Source organism: Megalobrama amblycephala, linkage group LG12 (assembly GCF_018812025.1).
Source record: "Megalobrama amblycephala isolate DHTTF-2021 linkage group LG12, ASM1881202v1, whole genome shotgun sequence".
Classification (NCBI taxonomy): Eukaryota; Metazoa; Chordata; class Actinopteri; order Cypriniformes; family Xenocyprididae; genus Megalobrama; species Megalobrama amblycephala.
The window spans coordinates 14729455-14742512 of record NC_063055.1 but is presented as its reverse complement, the minus strand read 5'-3'; the positions used below and the strand labels follow the sequence as shown (position 1 = coordinate 14742512).

Genomic DNA, 13058 nt, shown 5'->3' with positions numbered 1-13058 from the left:
CAGTTTAACAGCTGTGCAACTGAACTGCTAACATATTTTCTGACGCTTAAATTGTGTTTTAAATTATGAATTGGTAAAACGCCTTTGCAAAATGGCATTCGTTTGGACTTTCTCAGTAAAACAGACAGTATCAAGAGAACAAGCAGCCGTTTTCCTCTGTGAACATGCGCTAAATGGATGTTTGACAATTTTGTTGCTTTTTGGAGTTTTCTGAAAAAACATTCAGATGAAATCCTGCAGGCGCCCGTGCCTTCTCCGTACATGAAATAAATGCGCATCCTTGAATGAGCGCGAATTTCCAGAGTATTTACTTGAACTTATCAGGTATCTGTATCTATGGTTATCTAATATCTATGGTTTGATCCATTCCAGAGGCGGCCAAGATCAGAATTTATAATGGACTGAATAGCTCTCAGAACTTGACTTGCGATTCCACACTGACTGACATATGCAAATGAATCACAGTCACACGCACACGCTCAGAGCAATATTGTTTTAGTTATGTTTTATAGTATTCAAATATTTTGAAGGACAAAAACATGAACTTTACTGGCTTTACTTCAAGTGAACTGTCACTTTACTTTGGCGCGAGCTGCTATGCGCTCGCACACTTGGCACAGCCCTTGCGACAGTTCTGTCATTAATTAATATGAATATGATTAGCCTTTTGCTTGACTACGTTATCAAACAGATAATAATGTGTTGTTAATATTACACAAACCATGTTCCTGTTCTTCATCTCAGAGTCAATCAGACAGCTGCCTTCTAACAATCAGTGTCCTTACAAATGCTTTGAACAACTCAGAATGTGGAAAAGGCAAATAGTTCATCATAACATCGTAATAGACTCGCTATATTGCTAAATCTACAAAAATTTTCATATCAGCAGAAAATATACTGGGATAACCTGGCTTCTCTCGAGACTTTCCTGCTTCAGAGCAGTCATAGTTAATGATATGCTAAAGCCTGCCGGCACGTTGTTGTGATTGGTTACAAGGTAGTCTGTGACGTCACAAACACCACCGATTTCGCACCGTGGGTTTTAGACTGTCTTTGGTTTAATCAGCAATGGTGTTGACTTATGAATTTGCATATGGTTTGTCTTAAAGCATATTAAAAACACTACATAGACATAGAAACAACATTAAAAACTTGATTTTCACCACAGGGGGTCTTTAACACTTGTTGAATGCCCACATTCAGTATCAGATGACATTGATCCTGGTTTTATTTCTTGAAGTCCCTCAGTCTCACATCTGTAAATTTAAAAAAAAGTGAGCAATATTAGAATTTGTAGTCTTTTATAAAAGAATCTTTTAAACACTTAAACAATCTATGGTAATCACTTACTTTGAATGTGGTTGACAGGTAGTGAAAGTGCCATTAGAGTAAGTGCCTTCTGCACAGTTACCACAATCGGTATCAGTAAATGCTGTTCCTGTAAGAATATTAAGACAATGACTATTTTAATAAGAGTATAGCATTACAAGTACTACTTGTGTCTGTCAACATGTTTAACAAAACTAATAATGGCCACTACACCTTACCCACCTGCTTGTCTGATATATTGTCCAGGATCACATTCAGAGTGTTTGACAGCGAATCTACAGCTGCCTATATTTTGCTCAATGCAGTAGAATCCTTCCAGTGGCTCACAAACAGTATCTGTAGAGTGTGTGCAGTTTCTCTTTACTCTTAGTCCTTGTTCTATGAAAAACATAAAACATTTTCTTAAATACATAATTGTAATATGCTAGAACACATTTCTGTATTTCAAGTCTTTATTTTGGAGTACATACTCACGGTCATCACAAACAGAGCAGGGAAAGCATTTATCTAACCCACTGGGTTCATCAATGTAAGTTAATGCAGAACATGGAACACAAGTTGTACTTGTATCTTCAGTACAATGCCAACGAACATGGTTTCCTACAAATGTTTTAAAAAAAAATTAAGAATTACAATAAAAAACATAGGTTCTCTGGGTCACACTGAACTGCTGCTAAACAATATATACTGTACCTGGTGCACACATGGGGCAGCATTCTCCGTTTATCTCATACTCAGCAGGAGCACATGCCCTGAAACACAGTTTAAAATTCAAAGTAGTAACAATTAATAAAACAATCCCAAAACTGATCATGTTTACATAAGGTGCAAGAGAGGTTGATTTGAAAGCAGAGGCAAATGTTTCTTCTCCAGACTTCATAAACTCTTCTTCAACAAATTAGATAAAGTACTGGATTGTAAGACGCATTGGTTTTCTCTGGACAGAGTGATGCCGTCAGGCTCTGTAGGTTTAAACTTGAGAGCAGGGAGTCCAGAAAGAAGAAGCAGCAAACCACAGAGAAATCATCTGTGTATGCTAGTAGAGGGTCAGTTCATCAACATGGATGGTTGAGGTAATTAATATGAAGCACTTTAGATTTCCTCATGAGTTGTTTTGGTCTTCAGGTTTGTTGGTAGAACATTCTGATTCCTGGAGACCAAGATTAAATTTCTTTCAATATCAGTTCACACATTGCATGTCTCCACTTGAAATAGTTGAGCAGGTAGTTGATTTATATCTGAAATGACAAAATGACAGCATTGCTTTGGTGCACAAAGCAGGCGCTGAGCCATACATTTTAAACATTCGGGGGGCTTAGCCCAAATCTATTTTGTCCAATGACAATTTCAGAATTTTCCGTTAATAGCTTTACTGTTATGAAAGGAACTTTGTAGTAGTATGCTGGAGTAAAGTTTATAAAATGTACATTATTTCCCACAGGAATTTGCCCCCTCAGAAGAAAATTTTGCACATTTTAAGGTTAAATGCATCAATTTGGTGCACTTTTAGAACTCAAAACTGAGAGCTTAAGCCCATGTACAGTGTACACATTGAACAAAGTAACAGCATTGACTTGTATCTGGACATTAAAGAGGGCTCAAACATCTTTTTAGTTGTGATATAGAGTCTACATTACATTGACACTGGTGTTTTAGGATGCCAAAAAATTATTAGGCCTATATTATAAAATGATTTATGCCTTTATAATTATTAAAAAAAGCACTGTAAAATAAATTAAAATTTTATAAGTAATTACTTTACAATAGAGTATAGGGAAATTACAATACTTTTGTACTAATTTCTTCACATGCAAGAGATAAACCCTAGAGCTTTTATTTTGATCACCAGCTGATCGCGTGAGCAAATGTGTGCACTTCTCTTTAAAACACGCAGCACAAACCCATATCACGGTTTCAATTTTAGTTTGATGGCAAAATACAACGTTAGAGACCATTTAGGCTATGTATGTTTTAAATTTTCGGTTCATTATTAAACAATGGCGGCATATGGTAATTAATGGGAACACTGAATGAATGTTTAGCTGACAAATGTGCTAAAGTTGTTACATCAGTTGTTATATCATAACAAAAACCCTTCAACCGGAACGAACGAGAGTCTCGAGGCCTGTCGCTGCTCTGAGTGAGTGACAGGAGGCGTGGCTCTGTACAACTGCGGTGTGCGTGAACTCGCTGTCGGAGAAGTCGCAGAGGACTTTACCCGGCAGTCAAAGGCCCTGCCCCAAATGGCACGCTTCATATGCACTTTCGGTCTTGTGGACTTACAATGGCCGCTGCGTATAATGCATATTGAGAAGCAGCCATAGTAGTAATGGAAGGACTACAAATAATACATTTCAGGCAGTTCAAGTTGGATAGAAAGACCTTTGGCTTATACTTTGTAACCTAAAGTAAAATTACAATCCAAAAAAGGATAATATAGGCCCATTAAATTACACTGCTCTGTACATAAACTCTTTCCTTCAGTGATTCTGCTTGTTATCCACAGGTGTCATGACTAACGGCCATTCATCACTTTTAGAGTTAACCTACTTTAATTCACTACAACACTACTTCAGTTTTACTTTTACACAGTGTAACACTGCTGGGTTTTTTTCCTGTGATTTATTTGTAAACATGAATTGAATCCCTGGAATGTTTGTCATATATGCCAGCTAAAGTTTATTTATTCGTTTAAGGTTGGTACTAATATGGTGCGCTACCTCCACAATGAGACAAGCCAGGATCCACATGTCTTGGTGCTTGGAGACAAAGTCTCACAAGTTTTCATCATTTTCAATGGAGAGGCAGTTGAAAAGGAGACCTTACTTCAAGCATTGGATGTATGCTTCAAAATGTTTTACATCTATGACATAAACTACCCAACGCCCTCTGCTCCCATTTGGGAGTTCTTGCAGCATGCAGTCTATAATATTCCTGGAGGAGTTCCTTCTACACATTGCCGCCTCTTAAAAAACTTTGTATTCAATGTTACTGATCATCAGTAGATCCAATAGCCAAAACACACATCAATGTGTTTATAACACAATGCATATGGTGTACACTGTAGCCTTTTATTAAGGATATGTTTATTTCTTGAAGTATTATAAAGGTATGTCCTTGGTGTGCACATTTGTGTAGTTTTTGAATTGGTATACTGAATGTGCACATTTGTGATTTTAATTTGTATACCGTATGTGCACAAATGTTTAGATTGTATATTTCTGTACTGTATGTGCACATCTGTGTTTTAAATGTGTATTATATATGCACCTATGTAGGTTTTGAATCGGTAAACCGTATGTGCACATTTGTTTTGAATTTGTACGCCGTATGTGCACATTTGTTTTGAATTTGTATACCGTATGTGCAGTTTTTTTTTGTATACCGTATGTGCACTTTTGTTATGAACTGGAATACTGTATGTGCACTTTTTTATGAATTGGAATACTGTATGTGCACATTTTTTATGAATTGGAATACTGTATGTGCACATTTGATATTAATTGGAATACTGTATGTGAACATTTGATATTAATTGGAATACTGTATGTGCACATTTGTTACGAACTGGAATACTGTATGTGCACTTTTTTTTCTTTTTTGTATACCATATGTGCACATTTGTTTTGGATTGGAATGGAATACTGTATGTACACATTTGTTATGAATTGGAATACTGTATGTGCACATTTGTTTTGAATTTGTATACCGTATGTGCACTTTTTTTGTATACCATATGTGCACATTTGTTATAAATATTTGTACTGTATGTGGATATTTGTGTTTTAAATTTAACATGTATTTTAATTTATGTATATTGTATGTGTACATTTGTTTTGGATTTAATGTGTATTTTGAATGTGCTTCGACATTTATTTGTCATGTGTTCAACAAGTTTACTTTTTTTGAATTCAATATATGCAAATAATTGTGCATATTTATATTAAATATTAGGCTCACCAATATTGAGTACATTTGTCACCTGTTTTTAAAACAGATTTATTGTTTTTCTACTTGAATAAACAGTCTGTATTTGAAAACAGTGTATTTTATTCATTAAAATAATCTCATGAAAAAAAGTAAATAGTTAACCCAACTGCTTTTTAACCCAACCATTGGGTTAAAAATAACCCACAGTTAGGAAGGTGCTATGTTAACCCATAGTTGGTTTACTTGTTGGGTTATTTTTTATTCAACATTTTTAAGTGATAAATGGATAAAGCAGTTGAATCTCCCTCAACACACCCAAAGCTAATTAATAATGACAGCAGTATACATATAATTTGGAATTGCTTTGCTTATAAAAATAATGAACCATCAAACCTTGCCAAGCATCTGTCACTTGCTTATCCTGACTTACAAGACAAGATCGACAGGTCAGTGTGTCATTCAAACGATCTAATTTAGACATTTATATCAACGCATGTACATAAGATCATATCGTTTGGATAACATGAAAGCTCCAGCGTGCGTTTGAACCAATGCTGGTTAGATCTCATAATATTTGCACTTAGGTTTAGGTAGTTCTTACAGTAGTATTCAGGTACAGAGATGCTAGTTAAAGAATTTAAATAAAGTAATCAAATGTAAAATAACACCGGATAGTCACTGTTAATACATTAAATAGGTAATTCCTTACAATTAATTTAAACTTACAAACGTTATTTAGTTACAGAGAGCAGCATGTATTTTAGGCACGTGCAATGACGCATACTATTAAACTATATAAATTCACGTAGACATAACCTACTGTGTGAATTTTGACAATTCTGTGTGTATTTGACCGTTTAAGGTAAAACTACTAAATTTGGAATGCGCAAGCTCTATACAGGCGGCTTGTGTGTGCATCATTTGTTGGTTTAGCGCAAAGAAACCATCTCTCAAAGAGCTCCCAAGTACGTTACTACTGAATGATAAAATCACTTGGATGTTCAAATTGGCAAGGTTTACGTGTGCAAGTGATTTCCATCAGTTGTCCGAAACGCACACGAGAGTGTTGTATTGCAGGGCGCATATGTACTTAAAGTGCTCTATTTTCATGCACTAATTTTGTACTTAATATACTAAAGATTCTAATTTAGTACTTCTTAAGATAATCTTAAGAACATATTAGTGTACTCAACCGTGCTATTTTAAAACACCATGAAATATGAACTAAAATGTGCTTTTAATATACTATCTCTATATTTAAAAATGTATTTAGTTAACACTTGTAATATACTATGGGTTCAAGTGTGCTATAAGTGGTAACCAATTACTGATTTGATGTGATAATCTGTGTTGATTAATTTACTAATAAAAATTTGCTGTAATTTCCCGCTTTGTAAAGTGATACCCGAGCCAAAATTTAGACCCTGTATGGTATCGATTTAATACTGATATTATATTAGATTGTGGTACCGTACCAAAGCCAAAACTGTGGTATCGACCCATCCTATACTGTACACATTTGACATCTTTTACACGGCTGCCATCTTCTATTTGAATCTCATTTCTGGCTTTACAACTTAGGAAAAATTACAACAATACTGAATAAATAACAGAAATTCAAACAGGACATAACAAAATAATACTTCACCTACTCTGTTTTCTTGCAATTCAGCCCAGAAGAAGAAAACCCAAAAGTGCAGTTCCCACATACTGTATCTGATGTCTTTGTCCCTGTAATCAGACACAGAGTGAAAAAAAGAATCATGAATGAACCTTAAAATGTAGGAAGATTTAGAAAGGGGGAAATGTAAATTATTTTAAGCATTGAGAATCAATACCTAGTGTTTTTGTTTCTTGTCCTGGTGCACAAACACTGTGTTTTACAGCACGAAGGCACTGTAAGTTTGAGTACTCAGTGCAGTGATATCCATCAAGTACATCACAGATGGTGTCTCTTGTAGTAGTGCAGTTATTCAGAATGTAAAGACCTTGACCTAAAACAGCATAATTAGCAACACTTTTTTATATGAGCAATAATGCCAAAATGACTTTCTTTCTTTTTCTTCAAGGTAAAAGAAACAAAAAATATAAACTTACTTTCATTACAGTGTTTGCATGGGAAGCATTTATGAAGGCTACTGAGTTCACTCATGAATGTTCCTGGAATGCAGGGTTTGCAGACGGTACTCAAATCGGCACTGCAGTCATAGAGTACCATTGTCCCTACAAACAACAAATAAATAACAAACAAGAATAAGATGTGTAAGAAATTGTAGTCTGCCTCGACCCAGATTCCACTGCAAAGTATATTTTACAATGAGTCCATCACCAAAATGGCTTAATTATCATATAGAACAAAAAAAGTCAACAGTTATGTTGTTTCTGCACCATTTGGGATGATCACACCCTGAACAAATGGTGATCAATTGTAGAATGGTAATGGGTGTGGGACAGTGGGAACCATCTCAGACAATGGGGTGTGTTATAACTTCATTAACATACAGACCACAGCTGGTAAAACATGAGAAATTACATTTACATGAAGAGTGGTAAACTGTAAACAGGATAAAAGACTTGAGATTTAGATGGTTTGGGTTCATTCCGACGCCTACAAGTGCTACATGTACTTTGTCACTGCTTTGGTGCATCTCGAATAAACTTCTTCATCAAGGTCTTCAATGTCCTCATCATTTTTTCTTACAGATGACTAAGGAACAATTCAAGGATCTCCTGGGGCCTCAAGTATAAAACTTTAGATTTAATCCTAAAAGTGTGTGCACACATAAAAGCCAGATTTTCCATACACACAAAAGTTTTCAGATTAATAAAACCACGAGTATGCCAGAACCTGTGCAAAATACCCTTTACAAAACCCAGTCAGCTGAAGATTGTGCGTACATGAATCTCTGCCCTGTCTCATCCCCGAAATAACCATATACGGAGCTTACAATGCCTAGTTTACTATGCATTACATCATCTGCATATCATTTCCATGCATATTCATATACACCATGTTTAACGGTACAAGACAAAATATGACTATAAATGCCATCACATTACTTTGCTAAAAATCATTCACTATCCTTTTTACAAATCAAACAAAAAGTATTTTTAATTGTTTTATACAAATTTATGCAATTTTGCCTATAAGGTAAACATAGCCTATATTTTAGGATGTTTATATGTTTTTAATTGAAACAGATAGGCGGTATGATTATTGTATGACTCAGTGCGTCACTGAGTTCAAAATAAAACATGCATATCTTACCATTTCCTTCCAAATCTATCCTTCAAATACAATGGCATTTTTCATAATATTGGGAAGACCAAGAAATGGGTTATCTATAGGCTACTGTCTGTCTGTGCACGACACCAGCAGCACACCTGTGTTCAGCAGAGGTTGTACAGTAGCTACTAGTCGGACGATCACCGAGGGATTCCTTCATTGTGTGTCATTATGTTGCTAAGCTATCTGCTTTTAAGTGCACATCAGTGATCATTATTCGCATGAAAATATTTTCTCAGAACATGAGTTTTGCCATTTAGAACACAAGCAGAATTATAAAATAAATAGATAACAGATAAAACATAAATAGATGTATAGGTCTCTCCTCCTGAGTAGACTATCCCAAAGTGACTCTCCTTATCAAAGGGCCTATGTGATGACATTTTTGCTTTATATTTATATGAAGACTTCAGATGCAAAAGCCTCTAAGTGCTGTCTGAAATCTTCTTCTAAAATGAGCATTTTTATCAAGCTTGTATGTTTAGGTTCAGTAATTTCACTTTAATTGCAATTAATAGGTCATTTTCATTGCCATTAATGTGAAATAACTGAACATAAATATACGAGCTTGATAAAAATGCTCATTTTAGAAGAAAATTTCAGATGGCATTTAGAGGCTTTTGCATCTGAAGTCCTCATATATATATATCTACAGTTGTGCAGATGGTATCGGTGGAGATGAGCTGTATACGTTAAGGGATAGTACCATCACACAATAGCCGGGGACATAAGGAAAGTGTGACTTGCACACAGATATTTCTGTAAAAATGTTAGATATGTAGGCTATTTTCTATTATTCTGGTTATGAGTGCATCATACTTGTGTTGGGAGAAAGAATTTAGTATGCATGTGGAGTTTAATCGTTTATTTGGCAATATTTTGCATAATGCAAGATCACAAAACAAATAGAAAAAACTTGCTCTGTAGTGTTTCTCACTGTACGATTGTGCTTTGTATTACTAACACTTATATTTAGACGTAATGGTCTGTTAACTTACCTATACTACACAGTGGGCAACATTCTCCATCAGCAGTTTTATATTCACTTGGACCACAAGTATTTCCAAGTGCGAGAAAAGAACAAAAACCTGCGAAGACAAATAAGTTTACACACTGCTGAACCATCCAACTCTTCATAGGATATATATTTTTAAAACGTTTATTAAAGAATAATCAAAGAAAACACTTGTTAAACCTATGCCAGGTCACTGCTGTCTTGTTTTACAATGTCCATTACTCGTAGCCTATATCCGATCGTGATCAGGTAAGTTAACAGAGATACTCTTGGCCCTCGCAATTGTTTTTGTTATTGTTGTTAAGCGTTTCCATTATGATCAGTTGATTTTCTGACAACCGAGTTTCGGTCATCGCCTTACCAGATATGTAAAAGAGAATCGTCACTTTCATATTCACTCCTTCCACCATTTTGTCTTTTCCTTATGACGACCCCTGCGTCTCAATCAGCTCCATAGCTCCCTAGGTCGTGAATCAGTATATCATGTAAATTAATGTGGCTGATTCCCTGATCAGTGCCCTGAATACTGAACTAGGGAGCTGATTGAGACGCACCCGACATTTAGGCTAATGCTCTCGCTGGCAGACCGAAACTAGATAACTTATTTGGAGATTTTTCTACTCTTTAGAGCAAAGCTGTAGAAGTTTCAGAGTCATTAATATCACTGAAAATGAAGAACAACACAATGAATTTCATTTGAGTACTGTAATATGCAGCTCCTAATGATCCTTCAGTGGCTCTTACCTACTATTTCTGGTTATAAAAAAGTCATAGAGTCTGGTGATGTCTGTTAAAAGTAAAGTGAAGATAATTTTATTAAAATACTCAATATCCACATTTGAAACTTAGCATCAGAATATTATACTCATATAACACTCATATTTTAAAGAGTCATTTGGGTTTAAAGTTCGCAAAGCATGCATTACAGTGTGCATGCATTAAATCTGTGCTGTAACTGTTTTGGCATACTGAAATGCATTGAACACTAAACAAATGCAAAAGGTAATGCTTTTATCTTTATATATATATATATATATATAGTTGTGCGTAGAGTGATGAATCACAATGAAACACAAGTTGCATGGTGATGCTTTAGAGTGGTGTCTTTTAAAAAATATAATAATAAATGCATCTCGACCACAGTCAAGCATGGAGGAATTGGTTTCATTGTGTGGGGAGCCTTTTTAGCTGCTGGTATTGGTGAGCTGCTGCACTGTGAAGAGTCATTTAATTCTTCGGAGTACAGGAGAATATTGCAGAATGGCTTGCTTCCCTCAAATGAAAAGGTGTTATTTAAAGATGAATGATCAGATGTTATTTTTCAACAAGACAATGTTTCTGCCCCATTTGCAATGACAACCAATAAATGGCTTGTGAACAAGTCCATCAGGCTCATGTTTTGGCCTGATCGGAGTCCAGATTTGAACCCTATAGTGAATATTTGGTCTCACGATTTTCAACTACTCATGAACTGTTTGAAACCATCAACATTGAGTGGAACAACACTAACTCTTCTTCCTGTAAAACGCTGTCCACAAGTTGAGGAAGGCCATTCCATCCTAAGTTGCTTTATCTACAGTATGCAATTCTTGCTAATTTCATGACCAGAGAGAGACCACTAAATATTTTGCCATTTTTAGCTTGATCCTTTTCTTTTTTTCCCCGCAGCAGTGTATACTTATAATTAAATAATATTTAATAATCTTACTTTTGCCAGAGGGTTTCTGTTTTAATTTGCAATATATTTTGAGCCCAACAACAGCAGTAACCAAAACACCAATGATTACAACGACTCCAATGATGATACTAACTGGAACTGACTTTCCACATTCCACATTAGATGACATTGTTCCTGGTTTTATTTCTTTAAGGCCTTTAGTCTCACATCTGTAAATGTGAGCAATGTTAGAATATCTGGTCATCCTGGAATAAATTTGTAACACTTGTGAATCTCCATTAATCACTCACGTTGAATGTGATTGACAGGTTGTGAAAGACGCATTAGAGTAAGTGCCTTCAGTACATTTACCACAATCAGTATCAGTAAATGCTGTTCCTGTAAGGATATTAAAATAATGACCGACTTATTGAGAGTCTAGCATTACAAGTACCATTGTTATTGTCCAAGTAAAGCTTTTTTAAAGCTAGTTTTCCTTTCCTTCTATTGCCATTGTTCCTCTCTGTACAAAAAACAAAAACCCACCTGCTTGTCTGATATAATTTCCAGGGTGACATTCAGAGTGTTTCACAGCAAATCTACAGTGCCTTTGTTTTGCTTAAAGGGGTCATATAATGCCACTTTTAAAATACCCCATATATAATTTTTTCATAGCATGTTAAATTTGTCACTTTTTGAGGGTGAGCAGAAACGCTTCGTTTTTGTGTGTGTCCCTTTAAATGCAAATGAGCTGCTGCTCTCAAGAAGAGGGCGGAGTTTCAAGAGCTCCTGTTAGCCAGTATGAGGTCTCTGCAGAACAAAAGTGGGCGTTTCTGTATTTGTGGGTGTTTTCAAACTGGTGGGTGTTTATATATCATGCAATGAAAACGATCCCCTTCACCTGACCCCACCCCTAAACCCTACCCACACTCTGACGAGGACAAATCAGGTAACGCTCTCAAAAATGCCCCTCTGTTAATGGCCTCGCCCATCAATCATTAATGTCCTGCAGAGACGTGTACTCACTGATTACCTCAAGTAAAAAATGCCAGACACCAATTACCTCACTGAAAATGCCAGAAACATAGTCAAACCATAACCATAGTCGGACAATGATGAAGAGACTCAAGAAGTGACAATGTGATGCAGCAGGATGTTTCTGAATGGTTAGATGATTAATCTATGTAGCTGATGTGGAGTTAGCCTATCTTAAAGTCACTGATTAGCATATTCTGTCATGATGATCTATAAATCGCTCGAGTGGGAACTGTTTAGTTATAAACAGATATAGTTTAGTTTATAATTACGGTTATAAATTATGTTGTCATCTTGCTTTTATGACATGCTATTGTATTTGTGTTACTTTATTGCAATAACATGGCCTCACCCCTTTGTTGCGTGATTTCAGGGGCAGGGTTTATGTAAATTTTAGGGTTAGTAATGTCACTAACCGGGAAGAAGCTCATTGTAGTCCCTACCTGCCATTTGCTGTAGTCCTTAAACAAAGAATTATTAAAAGAAAATACCTCCCTTTGCTTTAAACTTTGAGCATCCTAATTTTGCAGATGTAGTTTATGCTCTAACAGCAACATTACACACTATCTAAAGTAATAAAAGTGAAATCATAATCAACCACCCCTTTAACAGGATTGCAGTCCTGATCCTTGGTCAGCTTGCTGGTCATAGCAGAGGGAAGTTATCCGTTGGGGTAATATTTGTTTCGTATTTAGAGGCAGATGTACGAATATAAAATGGAATAAAATTAGATAAAAATAGAAGAACATATAGATATTAAAAAATAATAGGGTATTTAAAAAAAGAATAGCAGAGATAATACACAG

General features: G+C 35.6%; 1 protein-coding gene across 2 annotated transcripts; it reads right to left on the bottom strand.

The window, feature by feature from the left end:
• Positions 1-895: 895 nt before the first annotated feature.
• LOC125279399 (tumor necrosis factor receptor superfamily member 14-like) lies at positions 896-12969 on the bottom strand. 2 transcript variants are annotated; one of them, XM_048209043.1, is made up of 10 exons: positions 9922-12969; positions 9544-9633; positions 7357-7482; positions 7098-7253; positions 6912-6990; positions 2023-2081; positions 1804-1929; positions 1552-1707; positions 1351-1438; positions 896-1256 (listed from the first exon to the last, which is right to left on the bottom strand). In XM_048209043.1, the coding sequence occupies exons 1-10, from the start codon at positions 9968-9970 to the stop codon at positions 1160-1162; spliced, it is 1026 nt and encodes a 341-aa protein (XP_048065000.1). In that variant the 5' UTR covers positions 9971-12969; the 3' UTR covers positions 896-1159. The 2 variants fall into 2 exon arrangements, with proteins under 2 accessions (XP_048065000.1, XP_048065001.1); XM_048209044.1 differs by lacking the exon at positions 9922-12969 and adding an exon at positions 9741-9915.
• Positions 12970-13058: the final 89 nt, after the last annotated feature.

Bases quoted from the DNA above. Each gene is read 5' to 3' on its own strand.
- LOC125279399 (XM_048209043.1), bottom strand. From the start codon at position 9,970: ATGGTGGAAGGAGTGAATATGAAAGTGACGATTCTCTTTTACATATCT. The intron at 2,082-6,911 runs GTAGGTGAAGTA...ACTGTGTTTCAG, and splicing joins CTGAATTGCAAGAAAACAGA to GGCATGTGCTCCTGCTGAGT. The intron at 1,257-1,350 runs GTAAGTGATTAC...TTAAATTTACAG, and splicing joins ACCTGTCAACCACATTCAAA to ATGTGAGACTGAGGGACTTC.